Consider the following 20,820-nt stretch of genomic DNA (forward strand, 5'->3'; position numbering starts at 1 on the left):
GAAAAAACCATCAGCCCACCAGTCTACCTGCATACCTATATAACTTTGGCGCCCCCTAGTGAGGCTAAATCACAATATTAAATTCAATTAACTAATCAATAATACAATTATTTGTAATAAACATTTTCAATTTTGCCAAAAATATAACCCAAAAATATACAAATAATAATATATGATATTATCTATATTGTTGCTCCTTTAAGTGCACAGAGCTCTGTGAAACAACTTTTAGAGCATAATGTAATGAGTATATATTTACGTTTCCGGGTAGAATAGTCATTTACCACATTAACAATGTCTAGACTGGATGTCTGACCACTTTAATGTTATCTTCATTGAAAAACACAGTGTATATATAGCCTTCCGTTTTGTTGTTATTGAAGCGCTTACTTACTGTGGCTATAATTATTGGTTCGATTGCCATCTAGTGGCTAAAATATGATAGTACAGCCACCGACCTGCAGTTGCACGTTTTAGCCTTTAGGCGGCGCTGTTGCATAAACGGAGGCCAAAACGACACCGAGGCGGAAGAGGGGAGGAAGCCGCCTGTCTGTCTGCCTGTGACAACCGTGTCAACGAAAATCAGTGCAAGAGACAAAAAGGCTGGAATTGAGTTTAAATTCTGTCCGTTTTGGTTTAGAGTAACACGCCCAAACCGCCGCCGACATGTCGAAGAACACAGTGTCCGCCCGCTTCAGACGAGTGGACGTAGACGAGTACGATGAGAACAAATTTGTGGACGAGGAGGACGGAGGAGAGAACCAGCTGGGTCCCGATGAGGCAGAGGTGGACTCTCTCATCAGACAATATCCTTTACGTGATTAGATAGCCTGCCTGTTAGCATACTGTACACGATGTAAATGCCGCTGTTGGCCGAACAGTGTGCTAATCAAGCTAAGAATCATCTGTATGTGTATGTTTCCTCCATTAGCTGCTGCTGCTTGTTTGAACGAGCGTTTTGGTGCTAGCAGGCCAGTGACTGTCCAGACTTGCCTGACAGTCACATTCCAGGGATTTCTGCTCCAAGACAGAACAGGCCGTATATAACACACTCACTGCACTGGAGTGTATGTGTAAAGTCACAAGTTCGCTGAGCCTTACAAACTTATGTTTAAACATATTGTTATGGAGCATATTAGCTTAGCAGGATGGGAGCTACAGAAACTGTAAATAATCAGCCAAATAATCTGTTGTCTTAGTCGAATTATGTCTGCAGAGGTGCTTTTGTTGTGATGGAAGTTTGCGATGAAGTCAGCATCTTAAATTCAGCCTTATAAGGCTTTGAAGTGCTGCACTTCCTCATTAGATAAGACCTCCCACAGGAGAGCTAAAACACCTCTACAGGCTCACATGCACAGTCCTGCTGTTTAAAGCTGCATCAGGAGGCTGAAGAGGTGAACATCTGTGTCTTGTGTGTGTTATGGGAGTCAAAATCCACAGCAGCAATTTGTGCAAAATAGGCTAATATAAAGCTCTAGTTGAAGCATTAAGAAAAAACTACAAAGCGAAATGATGCTGGATGTATGAAAGATATGTGCTGTATCTGTTCCTGTAGTGAAGCTTCATAGAAGTAACAGCTGGATAGTTTCAGACATTAGAGTTGGTTATCAGTATGTTGGTCAGTGAGTCAATGTTGACCCACTCACCTATGTGTGTTTGTTTGAATGAGAAAATGATATTTGGGGTTTATTTATTAAAGGTATCATCAGTTAGAGTTGGACCTTTGCTCTGCTATGTTGCATCCTTAACCTTCACTGCACAGGAAATCTTATCGAGGCTTTACATGCAGTTCTAAAGAATCCACCAATCAACACAAAGAACCAGAACGTCAAGGTAGGGTTGGTTTCTATTCACTTTCACACCTTAGTTCATCATTTTGAAGGGCTGAAGACTCTAGAGTGATCGTTTTAGTGGTGATGCTTGCTGCACATGTAGAGGATCAGCTTTGAAGTAGACCTTCAGGTGACTGTATAGCTGCTGTGGTCTTTAGCTGTGCTCACTTTTCTGAATCAGGACCGTGCGGAGGGCCTGGTGCTGAAGGTGCTCAGCGCCTTTAAGAGCAGTGACATCGAGAAGGGGGTGCAGTCGCTTGATAGGAACGGAGTGGACCTGCTGATGAAATACATCTACAAAGGCTTCGAGAGGCCGTCAGAAAACAGCAGCGCCGTCCTGCTGCAGTGGCATGAAAAGGTAAACAGGTTGATTCACAAAATCACAAAGTGACAGGAGGATCATTTTCTAATTTCAACTCGAGTGAGCAAGAACTTCGTTTAATCATGTAGTCATAGTGATAGACTTCTGAAGTATATCTTTGCATTGTACCATATAAAGCTGTCTGGCAGTAAGGCTGTAACATAATCAGATACGCCTATTTCTGACTTTGTTTGTCTGTGTGTGTTGTCAGGCTCTGGCAGTCGGAGGCGTCGGCAGCATCGTCAGGGTACTAACGGCGAGGAAGACGGTGTAAAAAAAGAGCAGCTGCCTCCACATCACTGACAGACAGACAGACAGAGGGGAGGGGTGCACTGTACTGTGCTCTTCATGTAACAGATCGCATTGGAAGTAAAAGGACAAACAGATTTTTAACCCAATGAGGTCCTCACGTGAGGAACTGTATTAGGTTGAAACTGATTTACTTTCTTCCTGTGTGTAATCATAGCCTGAATCCTCACAGGGTGCTACACACAACCTTACACTTCATGTGTCTGAGCTGACTCCATGATTTATTAACACCTCGCCTCATCATCCCTGTGCTCCTGTCCTCAGTGGCTCCCAACATATAGCTCAGAATCCTTTTTTGTATTACAAACTAAGGGAACTGGTCAGACCAGTAGACATGTACTTTAAATTGGCACCACTGACCTACACACACACACACACACACACACACACACACACTCTCATTTATGCTGAAACACACTCATGACTCATCTACAACATTCTCGCAGAATGTCCAGCTTTGTTTCTGTCAGGAAAAGTCATCTCTGACTTCCTGATGGAATGAAAGCCTGATTCTGTGTCAGTAAATCCTCTCACTGTAGCACTTCAGCAGTGGGAGTTCCTCCTGAAAAGCACAGGCACAGATGGAGGCTGGTGGATTTGCTGACAGAGTGGGAGTGGGCCACTCACACATCCATCATTTTTATGCTGCCCCATTTAAGGATTATTACCCACGATGCATCTCCATCACCATCACTCCTATTAATCCCACTTTGCTGTTCCTCATGTCTGACCTTTTCATGCTCCTTCTGCCACTGAACAGGGCTTGATGTACATTCAGGAAAACACTGATTATTTTTAAAAACTATTCATCAGAACAAAATAATCTAGGATTAAATATTATCCTCTTTTTTTATTTTGCCTTGCGCCAAATCCTCACTTGGTCAATATTAACACCACCACACACAGGTTTGACAGTATTACCCTCACCTGTGCGTAAATATCTCTGTGAATTGAGGTGGAGTTATTTTAAGTAATTAAAAACATACACATATGTTGTTTGCATGAACCCATTTGGAGGTTTTCACGCCCACTTTTTGTACTTTTGTTTCTCTTCAGGAAAATTCAGTATTTTTTTGTATTAAATCCTGCACACAGTGTTACCTGTAAAACCTTTCCTACCACAGAAACTGACTGAAATGTGAAGTCCCATTCATTTTATATAATAATAATAATAATAATAATGAGGACAACTGGAAATGTCTTATCTGCCTCATCAGGTAGATGTGTCTGTTGCCAAATGATTTATTTTCCTTTTATTTGACTGATGTAGTGATTTAGTTGAGCTTGTGTATTAAAAATGATTAAGTGGTGGATTGTAAATAAACATAGATGCAAAGTGTGTTGAAGGATAAGGCGAAGCATAGTGTTAAGTTCCTGATCATTTTTAAACTGAGTACATGTAACTTTTTTTTTTTTTTTTAACATCGCCGTTGTGTTGATATTTAAACATGCGTCGTCATGTTTGAATAGTGTCATCAGTGATGATGCATCCAGACATTAGATTTCCCTTTTCTAATGCAGTAACGATGAGATTTACATGATGGCAAAAAAGAAAACAAACAAACAAAAACAGGTCAGGCTTGTTGTTGTTGTTCTTCTTCTGCTTCATGTATGTCCTGTCAGTGATGCTCTTCTCGCTGCGCTGGGCGAGGAGACGGGGGAGCGTACCAAACTGATGTACAATCTGCCTTACTCAAATATTCCTTTTTTTTATGTTTGTGCTTTTTTTTGGAGAAAAAAAATAAAAATATATGAATACTAATCATAACCCTGTTTTGACCTGTGATTGTGTATAAGTAAATATAAGTAAAACACTTCCTGTGATGCACATTTTAGAGTTGACTTAGGAAGAACATGGTGGACATTTAAGCACTGACTGCCATCAGTTCAAGTTCAGGCTATGAAAACAAACATCTGTTATATTTATACGTTAGGTTATCATGAGTAGTTCAATTGGTCTGTCTGCAGAACAAAGTAAGCTATAACTGACTGTTCGCGTTTTAAAGGGTGTTGATTTGTTATGAACATGCTTTATGTCTACAGTAGTGCGGCAGAATGCTTCATTTCGGTGTGTATTCATTTATTACGATTTTTATTACAAAATGGATACAATAAGTATAGCATTACATTATGAGAGAAACAACACCTATGTACATGTCATAAAAATAAAATACATCTTGGTATCAGCTGGTGGATGGAGCGTTTTAGCATTGTGATGTAATCAGAATAACAACTGATGGAGTGTCTATCTGAGGCACTTGTGTGTGTATGATGGGCCGCTACCTGAGAGGATGTAGAACATGTGACAAAGTGAGCACCATATGTGAACAGTTACACCTCCACTTTGGTGACTGATGACCATGAGGAATAAACAAAGGTGGGAACTGCCCATTTTCCACGTTCAAGCACTTCCCAATAAGTTAATAATAGGTAGATGTAAATAAAGGAGGTTGGTACTTTCTGAGCCAGTGGTGGATGTTTCAGCTTTGAGTAAAGAAATCTAATTGATCTCATAAATAAATTTTGAAGGGGCAAAGAAATTTAAAAAATTCAGGCCTTTGATTAGTGTATCAGTTCCAACAGACTGAGGTGAGCTTTCCTGCCATAAACAGCCAGTTCATCCCTCCTGTTAGCCTCCAGCAGCCTGTTATATTCACTCTCAGGGCTGCATGCGCCCACTGGCCCCTCTCACACACTCTGTAAGTCTTGTTTCAATCCGTTTATACTATTGTGGTTACCAAAACCACACCCACACACTTGCAGCATGTCACTCGCTTGGCAGTGCAACATGTGGAGGAGCTCATCACCCCGCATCTGTCTTGTTTTAAAGTGCTCTCAGTAGGGGTAGGCAGACACAGCGATGTAGACTATGAAGGTCGTCTGGTACTCAATGCCCCCGTCTTCACTGTAGGAGAGGGCTCGGACTTTCATGCGGTATGTGTGGGGTTCTCGTAGCGCCCGTGTGGTGAAAAGCACTCCCTTCAGGTTCTCATCTCGCAGGGCGAACGGTAATGTAACGTCCTCGTCCACCACCAGGAAGGTGGTTCTGGGGTGCATCACTCCATCCTGTGTGTACGCCACTAACCTGATGAGATCCTGGTTGGCTGCGATGCCAAAGGGGAGAGAAAGCAGCTTGTACTCCAGGGCGTAAGGGCTCAGTGCACACTCCAGATCGTTTGGTGGGCAGTCCTTCAAGCAGAACCTACAACAAAGAGGATTTTAGTTGCTTCTTGAGTAACTCTAATGGAGCATTGGAGGCATAAATCTGAGAATGTTCACCCTGTAGCTGGATCCCTCTGGTAGTTCGGTGGGCAGGGTGTGTCTATACACTGGTAACTTCCTCTCATGTTAAAGCACATCCTGTTGGCTCCGCACTGGATATTCTGTTCCACACATTCATCTATGTCTGTAAAAAAAGAAAAGAGGTTATCACAAAGGTACTGCAGCACACAGCACTGAGATTTAAAGGTGAAATAAAAAGAGACTTTTCACCTTGACACGTCTTGCCGTTGGCCATGAGGCGGTAACCAGCAGGACAGAGACACCTGTGGCTTCCTGGTGTGTTCATGCACTCATGCTGACAGGTGTCTCTCACTTCACACTCATTGATGTCTGTTGGTATCACACACAAAAATACAGCTGCTGAATGACACAGAGCACATCAGGAAACTTAAAGGATACATCTTTAAGATACAGTTCTCAGGTCCTAAAGTGCTGCTGCTTCAATCCTCTCCTTCATCACAGCCCTGCCTGCCTCATAGTTACCTAAGCAGCGGCCACCCCTGGGCTCAAACCCCTGCTGACAAGCGAGGAAGCCCTGCTGGGAGGAACCAGTGCCTCTGCGGCTACGGCTCCTGTAGCGCCCCCTTGTGGTGGCTGCGTAGGAGTGAAAGCTCTGAGAGGCCAAGCTGTGGTAGAGCCGCTGGCTGGAGCTGCTCTCAGGTGAGGACTGAGACGTACGATAGCCGTATGAGTAACTTTCATAGCTGGGCAGGCGTTCGAGCCCAGCGCAGGACTTGCCATCCCCCAGCAGGTGGCGCCCCGGTGGGCAGGTGCACTTGAAGCTGCCAGGAGTGTTGATGCACTGGTGGGCACAGGGCTGTGGTAGCTGCTCACACTCATTTATGTCTGGCCTCAGCACAAAGAAAGACCAGCACCAGGAGGAAAAAGATTGAAAAGAAAAGTGAAAGCACACAGAAGCAGATATTTAGGGTGATAAAAGTAAAAAATGAGGTGGTGCAGGCCATGAAAAAAGAGAAGAAAGATGGGGATGAGGGGGAGAAAAAGGGGATATGTCAGTTACCCCACTGTATAACAATACATTTTCATGTCTGAGACAGAAATGTATTGACAATATACACATAATACTTAATTTGAATGAGAGGACTGTTACCTCTCATATCAAATACACCTAAATCTATTGCATATTTTATTTTAAAGAAAGATACCAGATATGAATCATACTTGATATCCAGTTCATGGTAGATACATACTGGATGAAAACAGACATCATGATATCACAGGGGGAAACGGGAATGTGTGCCATTACAAAGCAATACCAGGAAATAGCCTGATCCAAACATAAACAAAAGAAGTGGAAAAGAATGACAGGAAACAAGTGACAGACAGAGCTGTGAGGTGATGGTGCTGGTCTTTTGATGCTCAATGTGTCAAAGGGACAATGTACTTTCAGCTCACCTTCACTCCTAACCGTTTCTCTAACGGTGTAAACAGAGCGACTTACTCAGAGTTTGTACCATGCAGTACTTCTCTGCACAAAGAAGAGCATGTTTGCATTTAAAGAGTTAATCAGCAGCTTTCAATAGAGCATTTTAGTAATATAAGTAAGCAGTAGCATGATGATATCCGTGGAAGATGACAGCAGATATGTAAGGCTTACAAGTTTGGGTGAGTTACCGGAAAGGCAAAAAGTGTGCTGGCAGTAGCAAGCAAGCTGATGTGTAAGAAAGGACAGTGCAAGAATGCCTAAATATCCTGATCGCTGTAAATTTCTGCTTTTCTGATTCCTGGCGCTGCCAGGGAGAAGAAGACAAGAAGGATGCACATACCGACACAGGGCCGTCCTACTCCCTGAGATCTGTAGCCACGTGGGCAGGCACAGTGGTAGCTGCCTCTGGTGTTCTCACAAATCTGGTTGTATCTGCACTGATGGGTCCCGTCTCTGCACTCGTCAATGTCTTCAACAAAGCCGACAAAGATTAATTCAGCCTTAATATTTCATCAGGCAAAGCTAAAATGTGTAGCAGTTCCCTTGTGGATACGATGCACTCACCTACACATGTTCCATTCCCACCTTTGGTCATACCATTGGGGCAAAGATCAATACAGGTGTAACCTCCCCGTGTGTTTTTACACTGCTGATCTGACCGGCAAACTCTCTGTCTGCACTCATTTATATCTGAGAGGAAATACATGTGTTTTAGGTTTCAGGATTCAGTGTTGTTTCCAATAGCAGGTCAATGGAGAGGACTGACTGTCTCACCTATACAGCGCCTGTTCCTTAGTTGGAAGCCTGGCTCACAGGCACAGCGGTAACTACCAATGGTGTTCAAGCAGTGCTGATTACAGGGGTTAGACTCCTGACACTCATTCACATCTGAGCAAAAAAAGAAGACATTTCACATCAGCTTTGAACTACACACCAATATCTAGGAACTGGTTTATATTAGTTGTCATACCTGTGCAGCTCAGACCATCAGCTGTTCTCTTGAAGCCACGCCCACAGCGCATGACGCATCTGTAGGAGCCGATGGTGTTCTCACAATCTTGTCCATCATGGCACACGTTTCCACCCAGTGAACATTCATCAATGTCTAAAACCCAGAAGAGAGCAGTGGGTTAACAAGATTTATCACTCTCATAATATTCATCATATTGTGTGTGTGTGTTTGTGTGTGTGTGTGTGTACCCTGACAGGTCCTGCCATCGGCTGAAATGGTGAGCCCCCTGGGACATGAGCAGTAGTAAGTGCCCATAGCATTGTGGCAGGTATGAGAACAGGGATTCCCAACCTCACATTCATTCTCATCTGCAGCACAAAAAATAATAAATAAATAAACAATCAGACACACTATAAAAACAGCATAAGCTGTTGTTGTACTGAGACAGGAACACTATGATGTGCTGTGATTACCTGCACAGAAAGGTCCAGCAGACACCAATGTGAAGCCATGAGGACACTGGTTACTGCGATCACCTGGAGTCATGTTAACATGAATTTTAGCTTATATTCTGCACATGTGGAGAAAGGAAAATGGGAGCCATATATTTTTATATTCACCCTTGGTGATCCTAGCTTGGATGCTATACTCCAGCACCTCCTCCAGAGGGTGGTAATGAGCACTGATGGCTGTGGCCTGCAGCGTTTCTACCAGATACGGCATCTTCCCTTTGGACACGTCATAGGAGATGGTGTGGTTCCAGGAGTAGGGCACGCTCTCCTTGTCGAGGCTGAACATGCGGGTGGACAGAGCGTACAGATGGCCTGGACCAGTCTGGATGTAATCCTCTGTGTAGTCCTGAAAAAAGTGTAGCTAGCTATTTAACAATGGGGCACTTGCTTGTTTTGCATCCATTAAAACACTTGATACTTGATGATGGCAGCCTCAGAATGACATAAATAATAAATCATTTGGCTTATTTGGGCACCTTGATGCTGATGTCAGCATGTGAAGGCAGCTGTAGGATGTGTCCATTCACTACAATATCCAGCAGCAATGCTCCGTCTGAGTCCAGGCCCCTGGCTATATGGGTCATTCTCAGGATCTCACCTGTCAACATCCAATTGCATCACACGTTAGTCAAAACACTCACCCAGAATGTCATTACTCCCATACAAACATTAAGCTTTCCTACCTGTAGCAAATTCCACCTGTGTCTCCCGTCTGAAAGTGCCGCCTGTTAGCGTGTAGCCATTGACAGCCTCTCCTGCTTCCTGTGCAGTGGTCCAGTAGATGGGGTTCAGAATGGAGATGAGCTTCCTCATTGCAGGACCTTTAATTGAAGTTCTTAAATTTAGCTCCAGATGAATGCAGGAAGCAGCTTGATTCAATGCATAACAGCCCATGTACATATGAAACTGTTGGAAAACTGACCTAGTGTCCTTGGCACATTAGAAATAGTAGCTTTGATGATCCTGCCACCAGAATTGCTGTCTGTGATGGTTGCATTGAGGATAGCGATGCCAAACTCGATATCATTTATGTTCCCTATGATGCTTCCTCGAGCTTTTTGGGGTCCACCTGACAAAGAGTGAGAGAATTAAAGAACCAGGTGTTTAAAGAATCACACACACACATATACAGTATTCTTATAGTATGCTTTACCTGGGCAGGCCTGAGTGTTACACCTGGATAGCTGGGTGGAGTCTCCCGGACAAGGTCGGCCACCATTACTAGGAGATGGACTGTTACAGAGGCGGACACGTGTCCTCTCTCCACCACCACATGAAGCAGAGCATTCTCCCCATGGCTGCCAAGAACCCCAGTTACCATCAACTGCAATGATACACCACAGAAACATCAACAGGCTACACACTCCAACGCACATATCATAGAAACTGAAGCTTTTTAGGACAATTTTGTCTTTGAAGGACCTTTGACAGTTATGAAATATACAGTTTGTAGCAGTAACTCACCAGGGCAGTTGGCTGTGCTGCATCTCTGTATCTGTGTATCAGCACCTGCACATGCTCTGCCACCATCCGTAGGTGTGGGGTTGTCACATGTCCTGTAGCGTCTCATTTGACCACCATTACACGTCTTGCTGCAGCTGCCCCAGCTGCTCCATGGACCCCAGTTCCCATTGACTTACACAGAGCAGAGTAACAACATGAGTTAGTCAAAAAGAAAATCAATATATAGATAGCTGTAGCAAGGCAAATAAATGTTAAAATCACTCACTGGGGCAGGGGTCACTGTTACAGAAGTCGATATGCACATCGTTGCCCTCACACTGCCTTCCTCCATGCTGAGGGGCGGGGCTGGCACACAGCCGTGTCCTCTGTCTAGTCCCACCCCCACAGGAGACACTGCAGGCTCCCCAGTTCACCCAGGATGACCATTTCCCATCCACTGAGAAGCATCAGGAGGTCATAACTCATACAGACAACTGAAGAAAAGGTAAAACTTGAGTTTGTCAAAACAAAATTGTGCTCTTACCGGGACAAGGTCTTTCCTTGCACACTTGTGTTTGGGTATCTGTGCCCTCACACCTTGGCCCATCAAATGCTGGAGGGGGGTTATTGCACAGCCGGATCCTGGTCTGCATGCCCTTACCACAGGTCTCACTGCATGGGCTCCATGGTAGCCAAGACCCCCAGTTACCTGCCACTGTGAGAGCATCGACAAGTTCAAAGGTCAGCATTCTATTACATGTTTGAGCTGGGTTAATCCTTAAACATCAGAACATGTTTTTTTTATTTACCAGGACATGGTCTAAGGCTGCACATGATGACCTCCACTGCCTTCCCCTCACACGGCCTGCCTCCATGCTGAGCCTGAGGGTTGCTGCATGTTCGGACCCTGGTTCTGTTTCCCTGACCACAGGTACGTGAACACTCCTCCCAGAGAGACCACTCTGACCAGTTACCATCCACTTACAGAGGGACAAATAAGCAGAGCCTGTTAACACGTCAGCCATTTTCACACGGTCTTCTCTAACTCTAGTTTTTGCACTCTCACCTGGACAGGGTTTTCCTTGACAGCTGCGTGTCTCTTTGTCTGATCCTGCACAGTGACGGCCTCCATTGGCAGGTAAGGGATTGTTACACTGTCTCAGCCTCTTCTGAGCTCCAACACCACAGGAAACACTACAGGGACCCCACTCTGCCCACTCAGAGTAGCCCCCATGGACTGCAAAACAAACAAAAGAACATGATGGCCTCAGTTTAAGATTTATAATCACTACAAAGTTACTTCAGAAAGTCAAGCTCCTCAAACCTCGAACAGTAAGTGTGACCCTAACCAGCACCGATCCAAGCAAGTTTCTGGCCACACATTCATATTCAGCCGTGTCCTCTTTCTGGGCACTGCTGATCCTGAGTGAACCATTGGACAAGGTGGAGAAGCGATCGTTGCGAAAAAGGGGGCGCCCCTGCCGGGACCACTCCGTCATGGGGTTAGGCTCACCACCTGCCTGGCAGTTGAGCAATACTGTGGTACCAGCATCTACTACTGTGTCGACAGGCTCCACAATGATGGTGGGTGCACCTGGAAGAAGGATGTTTCTCTGTTAGATCTAAAGCTAGAATTAATGTTACAGCTGCCTGCCATAGGTAAACACCTACTCTGTAATGTAAGTGTGACGCTTCTCTCGACCACACCGGCATCATTGGTTGCCACACATATGTAGTTGCCGGCATCTTCACTCTGTCATACACACAAAAGTAAACAGATCTTTGTGTTTACATAGCATAAGACCAAAACTCAAAACTCAAAAAAGTCTTCTGTCTCCTGTGAGGTCTTACCACTGTGCCATAGATGGCTAAGGAGCCGTTGTCCAGTTGACGGATTCTATTGCTGATGTGAATGTTTATTCCATTTTTGCTCCACTGGATGGTTGGAAGTGGGTCTCCTCGCACCTCACAGTTCAGGATGGCATTACCGCCCAGAGGTTCAATACGGTTGGAGTGAGGGTCCCCATCAATGATCGGAGGCTCTGGAGAACAAATGAAACCAGGTTCTGTGCAGCAAATGTGAAACAAAGAACCAAACGTGTTTTTGTGTGAGTGTGTTTTTACCTTTGACATAAACGAATCCTAGTGACTTGATGGTGCCTACGCTGTTTTCTGCCACGCAGGTGTAGGTGCCAGCATCTTCTTTACTCACTCTCTCTATCACCAGCTCACTGTGACCATTCATGTGGTCATAGTGAACTACAACACCAGTGGCAGGTGGGGAAAACAGTTAGCAAAAAGACGAAAGAAATGTTTTACCTCATTTTATTTAGTAAGCCTGACTAAAATGTCACCTGGAAGGATGTTATTGTTGAAAGCCCATGTGATCCTGGGTAGTGGGATGCCACTGACACCGCAGGCCAGCACAAGCCGCTCTCCCTTGTTGAGGGCCACATCTCCGAGCAGCTCAGTGAGGATGGGATGAGTGTGAACCGACAGGGTCACCGTCCAACTGTCCTGTCCAACTGAATTAGTGGCAACACAGGTGTAACTGCCGGCATCATCAGGCTGGGGGAGGAACACACACAAAAAGTTCTTTAACATTTGAACTTTCAGTATCATTTAAAATACTACAGGAAAACTTTCTTTTTTGCTGTACCTGAGTGATGTCAATAACAAGCTCTCCAGAGGGCAGGATGGTGTACTCCCCTGTGCTTTCACTAAGTAGATGGCCATCTTTTTCCCAGGACAGTTTAGGCTGAGGGACGCCCTCTGCCACACACATCAGCTGAGTCTGACTATTTTCCACCACTGCGACCTCCTGCTCTCCGCCACGAATAGAGGGAGGAACTAAAAAATGAAAAATAAAAGTCATTCTAAAATGATTTCTTTTTGTTTTCAGTAATTCAATTATCCAATAGTCCTGGAACTTACTCTGGACAGTGAGGCTCATTTCCAAGCTGACAGTCCCCGCTGCATTGGCAGCAGTGCAGGTGTATTGTCCTGCATCACTTGGCTGAATGAAGGCAATCTGTAGAGATCCTGAACTGAGCACCCGCTGCCGCACAGATTCACTCAGCAGGTGTCCGTCTTTATGCCATGTGACGGAGGGAGGAGGAAAACCATCAGCCTGGCAGTGCAGCATCACAGAGGAGTCCACAGGTGCCAGGTATGTCCGAGTCTTTGAGCTGATCGCTGGTGGGACTGCAGAAATCATGTGTGGTATTATTTCTATTTCGTAAAATACTGAATGTTTTATATTATATTTATTGTAATATACCTGTTAATTAAGGTTTGTTACCTTGTACTCTGAGTTTGGTCTTGCCCAGTGCAGTGCCAGCAGGGTTTTGAGCCACACATATGTAAGTCCCAGAGTCTGAGGTAGAGGCCTTGGAGATCTGCAGACTTCCATTTGGTAGTATTGTGAAAATGCCACCTAGCATGAAGCAAGAGACACACTGTCATGAACAATTACTTATGATTACACATGCATAGACATAAATACTTACCTGTGGTAGGTATGTTGATGCCCTCTTTCTGCCAGGTAATGGTAGGTCTGGGTGATCCTGTGGCCCTGCAGGGCAAAGTGATGGGGTTATTGAGGATCACATCCAGGGTAGGGGGATGCGACAGGATCAATGGGAGCTCTGAGGAGAGAGATAGGAAAAGTGTCATACAGAGTCTATCAATATCAATGGGACCAAGTCATTGAATGGTCGCTTTAGGTACTGATTGTCAGGACAATTTTACCCTGCACTGTGAGCTGCACATGGTGGTGGGTGGAGCCTGCCACATTTTTGGCTGTGCATGAGTAGCGTCCAGCATGACTGAGCTCAGCTGAGGTAATCTCAACCAGCCCTGAGTGGAGATTAGAACACATAAATTAAACAAAAAATTATTCCAAATGACACATTGCCCTTACTTACATTTTAAAGTAATGTGACACAATTATTATTTAGCTGATTTGATTTCTTATGTATTATTTGTTAAGTCTGTATTAATACAATACAGACCTGTAGGCAGGATGCTGTATCCTTGTCCCTTTTGGGATAGCTTCATGCCATCTTTGGTCCAGTGGATTGTAGGCTCAGGGACACCAGATGCAGTACAAGCAATGACCACTGGGGACAGTCTGGTTACAACCAGCTCTGTGGGTTCATCTGCTATCGATGGAGGGACTACAGTGGGGAGACAGAAACAGAATGATCAGGAAGCATGGAAAATAAAAGCATCTGAACATGCCTGTTATTAATGAAATTAAATATCTGGCAAGTTCAGTCACAACACTAAGAATTAATGTTGTGTAGTGTGTTGCTTACCGTTGACAGTGAGGTTGATAGATCTGGAGTCTTCACCTGCTTCATTAGAGACCACACACTCGTATACTGCAGTGTCTTCCACTGTGGGTGCTATAACTACCAGGGAACCTGATGACAGTTGTCTGAAAATGATTGCAAAAGGTGGTGTAGTGAGTATGTTGAAGTAGTTTCTCTAGTACTACTACTACTTCAAATGAGGAAAGAGAGGGAGAAAACCTGGATCAACCTGTACATATTCTGGTTCTGGTCAGTATTAATGGGTCGGCCATTTTTTGTCCAGCTCACAGTGGGTTTGGGAATGCCGGTGGCCTCACAAGAAAGGGTGGTCTGAACGTTGACTACTACCGTCACATTGGTGCGACTGTCAGCAATGGATGGGGGCACTAATAGATGAGAAGAAAGATCTTGAGGTAAATGTGTAGCTTTGTGTGACTTACACAGTCTTACATATTTACTACATACCATACACTTGCAGATCCACTCGCTTGCGTTGAGTCCCTGCCTGATTTGTTGCCATACACAGGTAGCGACCAGTGTCAGTCACTTGAGCAGAGTGAATGAGCAGCGAGCCATCTTCTGCAAATGTGTATCTACACACATTCACAGACAGGGTTATGTACTCAATTTGATGTGGCACAGGACAAGGAGGTTCTTACTGTGTGTCATGTGATGTACCTTGGGTTGTTTCCTGCCAGTTCTGCTCCATGTTTCCTCCACGTAACTCGAGGTGGTGGCACTCCACTTACTACACATTCAAGCACCACTGGCTTATCGATGTGCACGGACAATGTCTGTGGGCCATCCTTGATAGTCGGGGCCACTGAGAGGACACATGTTTATAATGATAGATTAGTTTGGTATTTAATGTGATGTGCATTTATGTATAAACTATAAAATTGTAGTTAGTGATGTGAGTGTACCATTGACAGCCAGATTAAACTGTCGTGTGGTCTTGCCAGCGATGTTACTCGCAACACAGATGTACTGAGCACTGTCACTGAGCTCTGCCACGTTGATTTGTAAATAGCGACCAGCCGACAGAATACGCACACGAGCAGTGGCCTACACATACAAAAAGTAATCATTTAAAACATCTCAAAAATTTGAAGAAGCATTTGAAGAATACAGGAATTCTGATTTATGTTGGCAGCTGTTCGTTAAGTTCCTGACCTGCAGTGGTTTGCCATCTTTGAGCCAGGTCAGAGTTGGAGGAGGAACAGCATCAGACTTGCACTCCAGAGTCACCTGTCTGTTCTGCAGAACTGACACATCCTGAGGTGTGCTCTCTCCTGCGATGTTAGGGGGCACTGAAGGAGGCATAGACCAAAAAGAATTACTAACATGAACTCTATTCTGATTTTTTAACTCAATATGTGTGACCACAGAAAAACACTTAACTACCGTATGTTAAGTATGACTGAGACTACCTTGTTATTTCCACTGAGTTATGTATCACAAAACATGCAATATTACCCACCATGCACTCGAACCAGGAACTCCTTGTCATCATCTCCTGCTGGACTGTTAGCTAAGCAGCTGTATCTGCCGGTATCCTCCAGCTGAGTGTGCACAAGAACATTGTAGAACAAATAAAAATCATTATGTTGCTCATGTTGTGGAAAGGTTGTCTGCTTTATAAAGGGCATTGGATTCTATTGTACTGAGTGTGAAAAAATTTGACTGACTTGTGCTGAGGCCACACGGAGCACCTCTCCTCCCCGGAAGAGGCGCATGCTGTCTGTCTGTGGGAGCGGACGTCCATCCTTCAGCCATGTAAGAGAGGGCATAGGGATACCTGTGGCCTTACACTGCAGCTCCAGGACATTGTTAACCACCACCGACACTTGTGCAGGTATGCCAGAACCCTCAATGCGTGGAGGATCTAACAAAGACAATTATTATTATTATTATAGCGGAAGATGGATAATAAGTTCAGTAATATGCTTTTACACACCAAGAACTTTCAGGTTGAAGTGCCGGCTTGCTTGCCCGGCGGTGTTGTTAGCCGCGCAGGTGTAGCGTCCTGTGTCATTGACCTGAGCGGGGCTAATCTGTAATGTGGTATTCAGGTTGAGAAGAACAAGATGGCGTTCAGGGAGCAGAGCAGCCCCATCTTTGAGCCAGGAAATAGTAGGGGCAGGGGTCCCATCAGCAATACAAAGCAGAGACGCCAAGTTTCCTCTGACCACAGTCACATCCTCTGTGCTCCCTGCCCCGTCCAGACCAGGAGGGACTGAGGAGGGTAATTTGACAACTCTTTAGTTTTTCTTCTTGCTCAAACTAAGAGTGTAAATCAAACTCAGACTCACCATGCACCTGCAGGTTGTAATGTTTATTGTCTACTCCAGCCCTGTTTGATGCAACACAGGTGTAGCTTCCACTGTCAGACACCTGGATGCGTGTTATCCTGAAAGAGTAAAAATGAAACATCTAAAAATCTCACACTTCAGTATCCGAACAAGCATTCATTTTTTATAAACACTTTTTTAGGGTAGAGACTATAAAAAAAGGGGACACACTTGTGAAACATAGTGGACAGCCTGTCCAGTGACCTACCGGAGCACCTGTCCTGCAGAGAGGAGTCTTATGTGGGAGGAGACTGGGAGAGGCAGGCCATTTCTCAGCCAGTTCAGCTGAGGCAGAGGAGAGCCAGTAGCAATACACTCAATATTGACAGAACTGTCCAGAACTGTGGTCAACTCCTCAACCGTGTCACTGTTTCCATCTATTACTGGAGGCACTGGAAGAGCAAAAGCAGTGTCAACACCTGCTCATTATAAAGAACAATTATGTGACAGTTTTAACGTGTTAAACCCACCATACACATTCAGATTAAATATCCTGTCTTCCTCTCCTGCAGTGTTGGTGGCCACACAGGTGTACTTTCCACTGTCAGTGGTGTGAGCTTGGATCACAGTGAGAATGCTGCCATCTGGACTGACTCTGAACACCAATCACAAATTTATGGTTACATTTCTGATTGATATATCAAGCTTAGCAAAATGGTATATTCTTTCTTTTCATTGTTTTTTCTGTACCTGAGCCCTTTGTTTTCTGCACCGTTGATTGCTTCCCCATCTTTTAACCACTGGATGATTGGAGCTGGGGTTCCCTGAGCTCGACAGACCAGCTGGATGCTTTCATTCTGCAGGACCCCCATCTCACTGGGCATCTCTGATCCAGATATACTGGGAGGCACTATGAGAGAATTATTTGTGTTAATCCTGTCACAAAATTACTTAACTCTGAGATTTGGGAAACAATATTGCTTAACTTAAAGTATGTGCACTGCAAGCAAAGCCAGAGTTTTTCAGCATTTTGTTTTTGTGCATTCATTCTTTTAGAAAGAAGTTGGTGTTTTTGCACAAAGCTGGATTTAAAAATGTGTATGTACCTTGTACAGTGAGGCGGTAGCTCTTGTGTGCTTTGCCCTCCACATTGGAGGCAACACACGTGTAGGTGCCGCTGTCAGAAAGCTGCGACCGTGCAATCTGCAGCTTGCTGCCCCCTGAGAAGATGTGCATCTCAAGAGACTCTGAGTTTTCTAAAGGAAATTTGAAGTCAGCGTTGTTTAGTTTCTCTACATTTTTCTGTGTGAATCTGTGAGAAAAAACTTCAATTCTGTCTTACCTATGGGACGTCCATTTTTCAGCCAGGTCAGACTGGGTGGAGGGATTCCAGTAGCATCACAAGAAAACGTGACTGGATTACTGATGGTTTCCACAACATTCTCCTGAGCTGGACCATCAATACTTGGAGGGACTTAATAGAAATAGAGAGGAAATATCTTCTTATAGAAATATCTTTTTATATATATTTTCTGACTTGTAATAAACTAATATTTAGGACATATTACCATAGATGTTCAGGTGGAAGTTTTTGTCCACTTGGCCAGCAACATTGGTGGCCATGCAAACATACTGTCCTGTATCAGATACCTGAGGAAAGAAGCAGATAAAATAAAGACATAAACACAGCATTGGTTGCTATAATAGCGGATGCAGACAGAAAACAATTGAAGCAAACATAAAAAATTAAAAATAGAAATTCCTGTATGCCTCACCTCTGAGGTTTTGATCTCAAGGATCCGTCCCTCTGCCAGGATGCGCAGGTTGGCTGATTCTGTCACCACTCTGCCATTCTTATACCAGGTGATGGTAGGAGGAGGGATAGCATTGGATTCACACTCAAGAGTTAGTGATTTTCCAACCAGCACATTTACCACCACAGGAGAGTCTCCACTACTGTCTCTGATACTGGGAGGAACTGCAAAGACAAGGAGTTTATGATGCAAAATTAGGCCTAATTCAGGAACACAGTGTGCAACACAAACAGCACAATATGTGGACTGACCAAACACTGTGAGATAGATTTGTTTGTAAGCTTCCCCTGCTGCGTTCATGGCCACACAGCTGTACTTTCCCCCATCGGATACTTTTGCTTTCAGAATCTGTAAAGTCCGACCACCTGGAGATATGGACAGACACATTCAGAATATAATGTCATTTGGATTTTTGTTCATTTTGATCTTTATTTATTGTCCTTTTTCCTGCCTGGCATGATGAGTGAATTTGTGTTGGCCTGAATGGGACCCCTGTCATTCAGCCAGCTCAGTGTAGGAGGAGGGAAGCCAGTAGCTTCACATGAGAGAGACACAAAGTTGTTCACCACCACCGTCACATTCTCAGGACTCAGGCCAATAATGGTGGGAGGCACTGAAGGGAAAAAAAGACACATATTTTTTATCAAGTGCCAGAAAGCAAAAATAACATTAAACACTCATTATTGTGTCAATAAGAATAAATAGATCTATTTTAAGAATATCCTGCAACTCACCATGAACATTGAGATTAAATGACTTTTCTGCATTTCCAGCCACATTATCAGCCACGCACACATAGCGGCCTGTGTCAGACACCTGAGCAGTCAATACCTAAGAGACACGATACTCGAGTTACAATACTTGCCAAGTGGTTAATGATATAGTTACATTAACCTAAAATTGGGTGCAAATCTAATGTAGTGGCCCTAATCTCTCTGCTTCCTGGTTGTTACCTGAAGTGCTCTCCCATTGGATAGAATTCTATGTGGACCAGAAGAGCTGATTGGCTGGCTGTCTTTGAACCAGGTGATCTTGGGGGTGGGGTTTCCATCCACATGACAATCCAGTTGTGTAGTTTTATTGACCAGCACTGTGACTTCATCGGGCAAGTCATTGTCCATTCCTCGTATGGTCGGAGGTACTGGTACAGGCCACAGATACACCATGAGAAACAGTCATGATGAAAAAGTGTTGTGTCACAACAATGTATTTTTACTCACATAACACTCTAACGTCATACTGGATGGAGTCCTCGCCTGCCTCATTGACAGCCACACATGTGTACCTGCCTGAGTCCTCAGCCTGGGCCCTGGGGATCTGTAACACTCGCCCACCTAAGATCACAAACAGTGGATCAGTATGAACTTCCTTCCTCTCTTTCAAAGTGCCTTTGCTGTCAGTCTCACCTGGCAGGATCAGAACTTTGTCATTGGAGGTTAGCAGCTGTCCATCTTTGTACCAGGTGAGTGTTGGAGGGGGCACGGCGTTAGTCTCACAGTACAGAGAGAAAGGGTTGTTAAGTATCACATCCCGAGCATCCCCTCCAAAGCCTGGATTTGATGTGGTGTCAACTCCACCAGGCCTGTTAAAGTTAGGTGGAACTAAAGAGAGACAGAAAAGAAGAGGAAATATATAAATATATATAAAACCCACTTTAAGCTTTTTGTAAAAACATTTATTCACAACTTGTTGGGTGACACAGTAAAGTGTATGGCTCTGCATTTATCTCTGCAGCTAGTAGTAAAAGTCTTCAGCATCAGTATCAGTCAACCCAGTTCACCTTGTATATTTACATCAAAGTCCTTCTCATCCTCTCCAGCTATGTTAGTGGCTACACAGGTGTAGCGGCCTGTGTCTGACACCTGAGCGTGCTTGATCTGAACGATACGACCATTGGCTGTGATGGACACATGTTCATCTGTCCGCAGGATCTATGGAGAAAATACATCAAAGAATAAGTGTTTTTTAAAGACTTCATGCAGTTTCTGTTTAGTATAAATAGCACCCTTACCTGTCCATCTTTGTACCACTGCAGTGCTGGAGTAGGAATGGCCTGTGCGACACACTCCAGGGTCAGTGTGCTGTTCACTTTGATCTTGACCTCTTTAGGTGCTAAACCTTCCCCAGGAATGTCATTTTTATTGATCTGTGGAGGAACTGAAGTCACAAAAACATAAACGTTAACATGCTATGTTTATGTGGTCACACCAAGGGAGGTGATCTGTCAAATAAACTCAGGTGTGATAAAAACTGGATCAGAA

General features: G+C 44.3%; 2 protein-coding genes across 2 annotated transcripts in view; one reads left to right on the forward strand and one right to left on the reverse strand.

Moving 5' to 3' along the window:
• The first annotated feature begins 514 nt into the window (after positions 1-514).
• On the forward strand, positions 515-4,070 carry arpc5b (actin related protein 2/3 complex, subunit 5B). Its single transcript, XM_028404684.1, has 4 exons — positions 515-806; positions 1,761-1,833; positions 2,014-2,190; positions 2,405-4,070. Exons 1-4 carry the CDS (start codon positions 667-669, stop codon positions 2,465-2,467), a joined length of 453 nt encoding a protein of 150 aa, XP_028260485.1. The 5' UTR covers positions 515-666; the 3' UTR covers positions 2,468-4,070.
• Positions 4,071-4,565: 495 nt separating this feature from the next.
• Positions 4,566-20,820, reverse strand: part of hmcn1 (hemicentin 1) — a 61,830-nt gene continuing 45,575 nt past the window's right edge. Inside the window, exons 52-107 of the mRNA XM_028403671.1 lie at positions 20,571-20,716; positions 20,340-20,490; positions 19,966-20,160; positions 19,780-19,893; positions 19,513-19,700; positions 19,294-19,390; positions 19,011-19,172; positions 18,811-18,924; positions 18,521-18,723; positions 18,314-18,395; positions 18,088-18,219; positions 17,852-18,001; positions 17,496-17,655; positions 17,276-17,400; positions 17,014-17,197; positions 16,767-16,864; positions 16,412-16,690; positions 16,143-16,339; positions 15,935-16,016; positions 15,628-15,764; positions 15,378-15,519; positions 15,133-15,277; positions 14,920-15,047; positions 14,684-14,840; positions 14,458-14,579; positions 14,152-14,316; positions 13,889-13,996; positions 13,648-13,785; positions 13,440-13,574; positions 13,073-13,342; positions 12,798-12,988; positions 12,493-12,706; positions 12,263-12,397; positions 11,990-12,180; positions 11,810-11,891; positions 11,463-11,732; positions 11,205-11,375; positions 10,948-11,118; positions 10,683-10,853; positions 10,425-10,595; positions 10,160-10,330; positions 9,849-10,019; positions 9,618-9,764; positions 9,379-9,516; positions 9,172-9,293; positions 8,804-9,041; positions 8,657-8,719; positions 8,432-8,551; positions 8,202-8,336; positions 8,006-8,119; positions 7,796-7,921; positions 7,572-7,700; positions 6,268-6,630; positions 5,995-6,114; positions 5,782-5,908; positions 4,566-5,704 (exon numbers count right to left, since the gene is read on the reverse strand). Coding sequence (XP_028259472.1) covers positions 5,338-5,704; positions 5,782-5,908; positions 5,995-6,114; positions 6,268-6,630; positions 7,572-7,700; positions 7,796-7,921; positions 8,006-8,119; positions 8,202-8,336; positions 8,432-8,551; positions 8,657-8,719; positions 8,804-9,041; positions 9,172-9,293; positions 9,379-9,516; positions 9,618-9,764; positions 9,849-10,019; positions 10,160-10,330; positions 10,425-10,595; positions 10,683-10,853; positions 10,948-11,118; positions 11,205-11,375; positions 11,463-11,732; positions 11,810-11,891; positions 11,990-12,180; positions 12,263-12,397; positions 12,493-12,706; positions 12,798-12,988; positions 13,073-13,342; positions 13,440-13,574; positions 13,648-13,785; positions 13,889-13,996; positions 14,152-14,316; positions 14,458-14,579; positions 14,684-14,840; positions 14,920-15,047; positions 15,133-15,277; positions 15,378-15,519; positions 15,628-15,764; positions 15,935-16,016; positions 16,143-16,339; positions 16,412-16,690; positions 16,767-16,864; positions 17,014-17,197; positions 17,276-17,400; positions 17,496-17,655; positions 17,852-18,001; positions 18,088-18,219; positions 18,314-18,395; positions 18,521-18,723; positions 18,811-18,924; positions 19,011-19,172; positions 19,294-19,390; positions 19,513-19,700; positions 19,780-19,893; positions 19,966-20,160; positions 20,340-20,490; positions 20,571-20,716 — 8,924 coding nt within the window. The 3' untranslated portion in view covers positions 4,566-5,337. The remainder of the gene's footprint in view (positions 5,705-5,781; positions 5,909-5,994; positions 6,115-6,267; positions 6,631-7,571; positions 7,701-7,795; positions 7,922-8,005; positions 8,120-8,201; positions 8,337-8,431; positions 8,552-8,656; positions 8,720-8,803; positions 9,042-9,171; positions 9,294-9,378; positions 9,517-9,617; positions 9,765-9,848; positions 10,020-10,159; positions 10,331-10,424; positions 10,596-10,682; positions 10,854-10,947; positions 11,119-11,204; positions 11,376-11,462; positions 11,733-11,809; positions 11,892-11,989; positions 12,181-12,262; positions 12,398-12,492; positions 12,707-12,797; positions 12,989-13,072; positions 13,343-13,439; positions 13,575-13,647; positions 13,786-13,888; positions 13,997-14,151; positions 14,317-14,457; positions 14,580-14,683; positions 14,841-14,919; positions 15,048-15,132; positions 15,278-15,377; positions 15,520-15,627; positions 15,765-15,934; positions 16,017-16,142; positions 16,340-16,411; positions 16,691-16,766; positions 16,865-17,013; positions 17,198-17,275; positions 17,401-17,495; positions 17,656-17,851; positions 18,002-18,087; positions 18,220-18,313; positions 18,396-18,520; positions 18,724-18,810; positions 18,925-19,010; positions 19,173-19,293; positions 19,391-19,512; positions 19,701-19,779; positions 19,894-19,965; positions 20,161-20,339; positions 20,491-20,570; positions 20,717-20,820) is intronic.

This window comes from Parambassis ranga, chromosome 4 (genome assembly GCF_900634625.1).
Source record: "Parambassis ranga chromosome 4, fParRan2.1, whole genome shotgun sequence".
In the NCBI taxonomy this organism is placed as follows: domain Eukaryota; kingdom Metazoa; phylum Chordata; class Actinopteri; family Ambassidae; genus Parambassis; species Parambassis ranga.

Bases quoted from the DNA above. Each gene is read 5' to 3' on its own strand.
- arpc5b (XM_028404684.1), top strand. From the start codon at position 667: ATGTCGAAGAACACAGTGTCCGCCCGCTTCAGACGAGTGGACGTAGAC. The intron at 1,834-2,013 runs GTAGGGTTGGTT...TTTCTGAATCAG, and splicing joins CAAAGAACCAGAACGTCAAG to GACCGTGCGGAGGGCCTGGT. The intron at 2,191-2,404 runs GTAAACAGGTTG...GTGTGTTGTCAG, and splicing joins TGCTGCAGTGGCATGAAAAG to GCTCTGGCAGTCGGAGGCGT.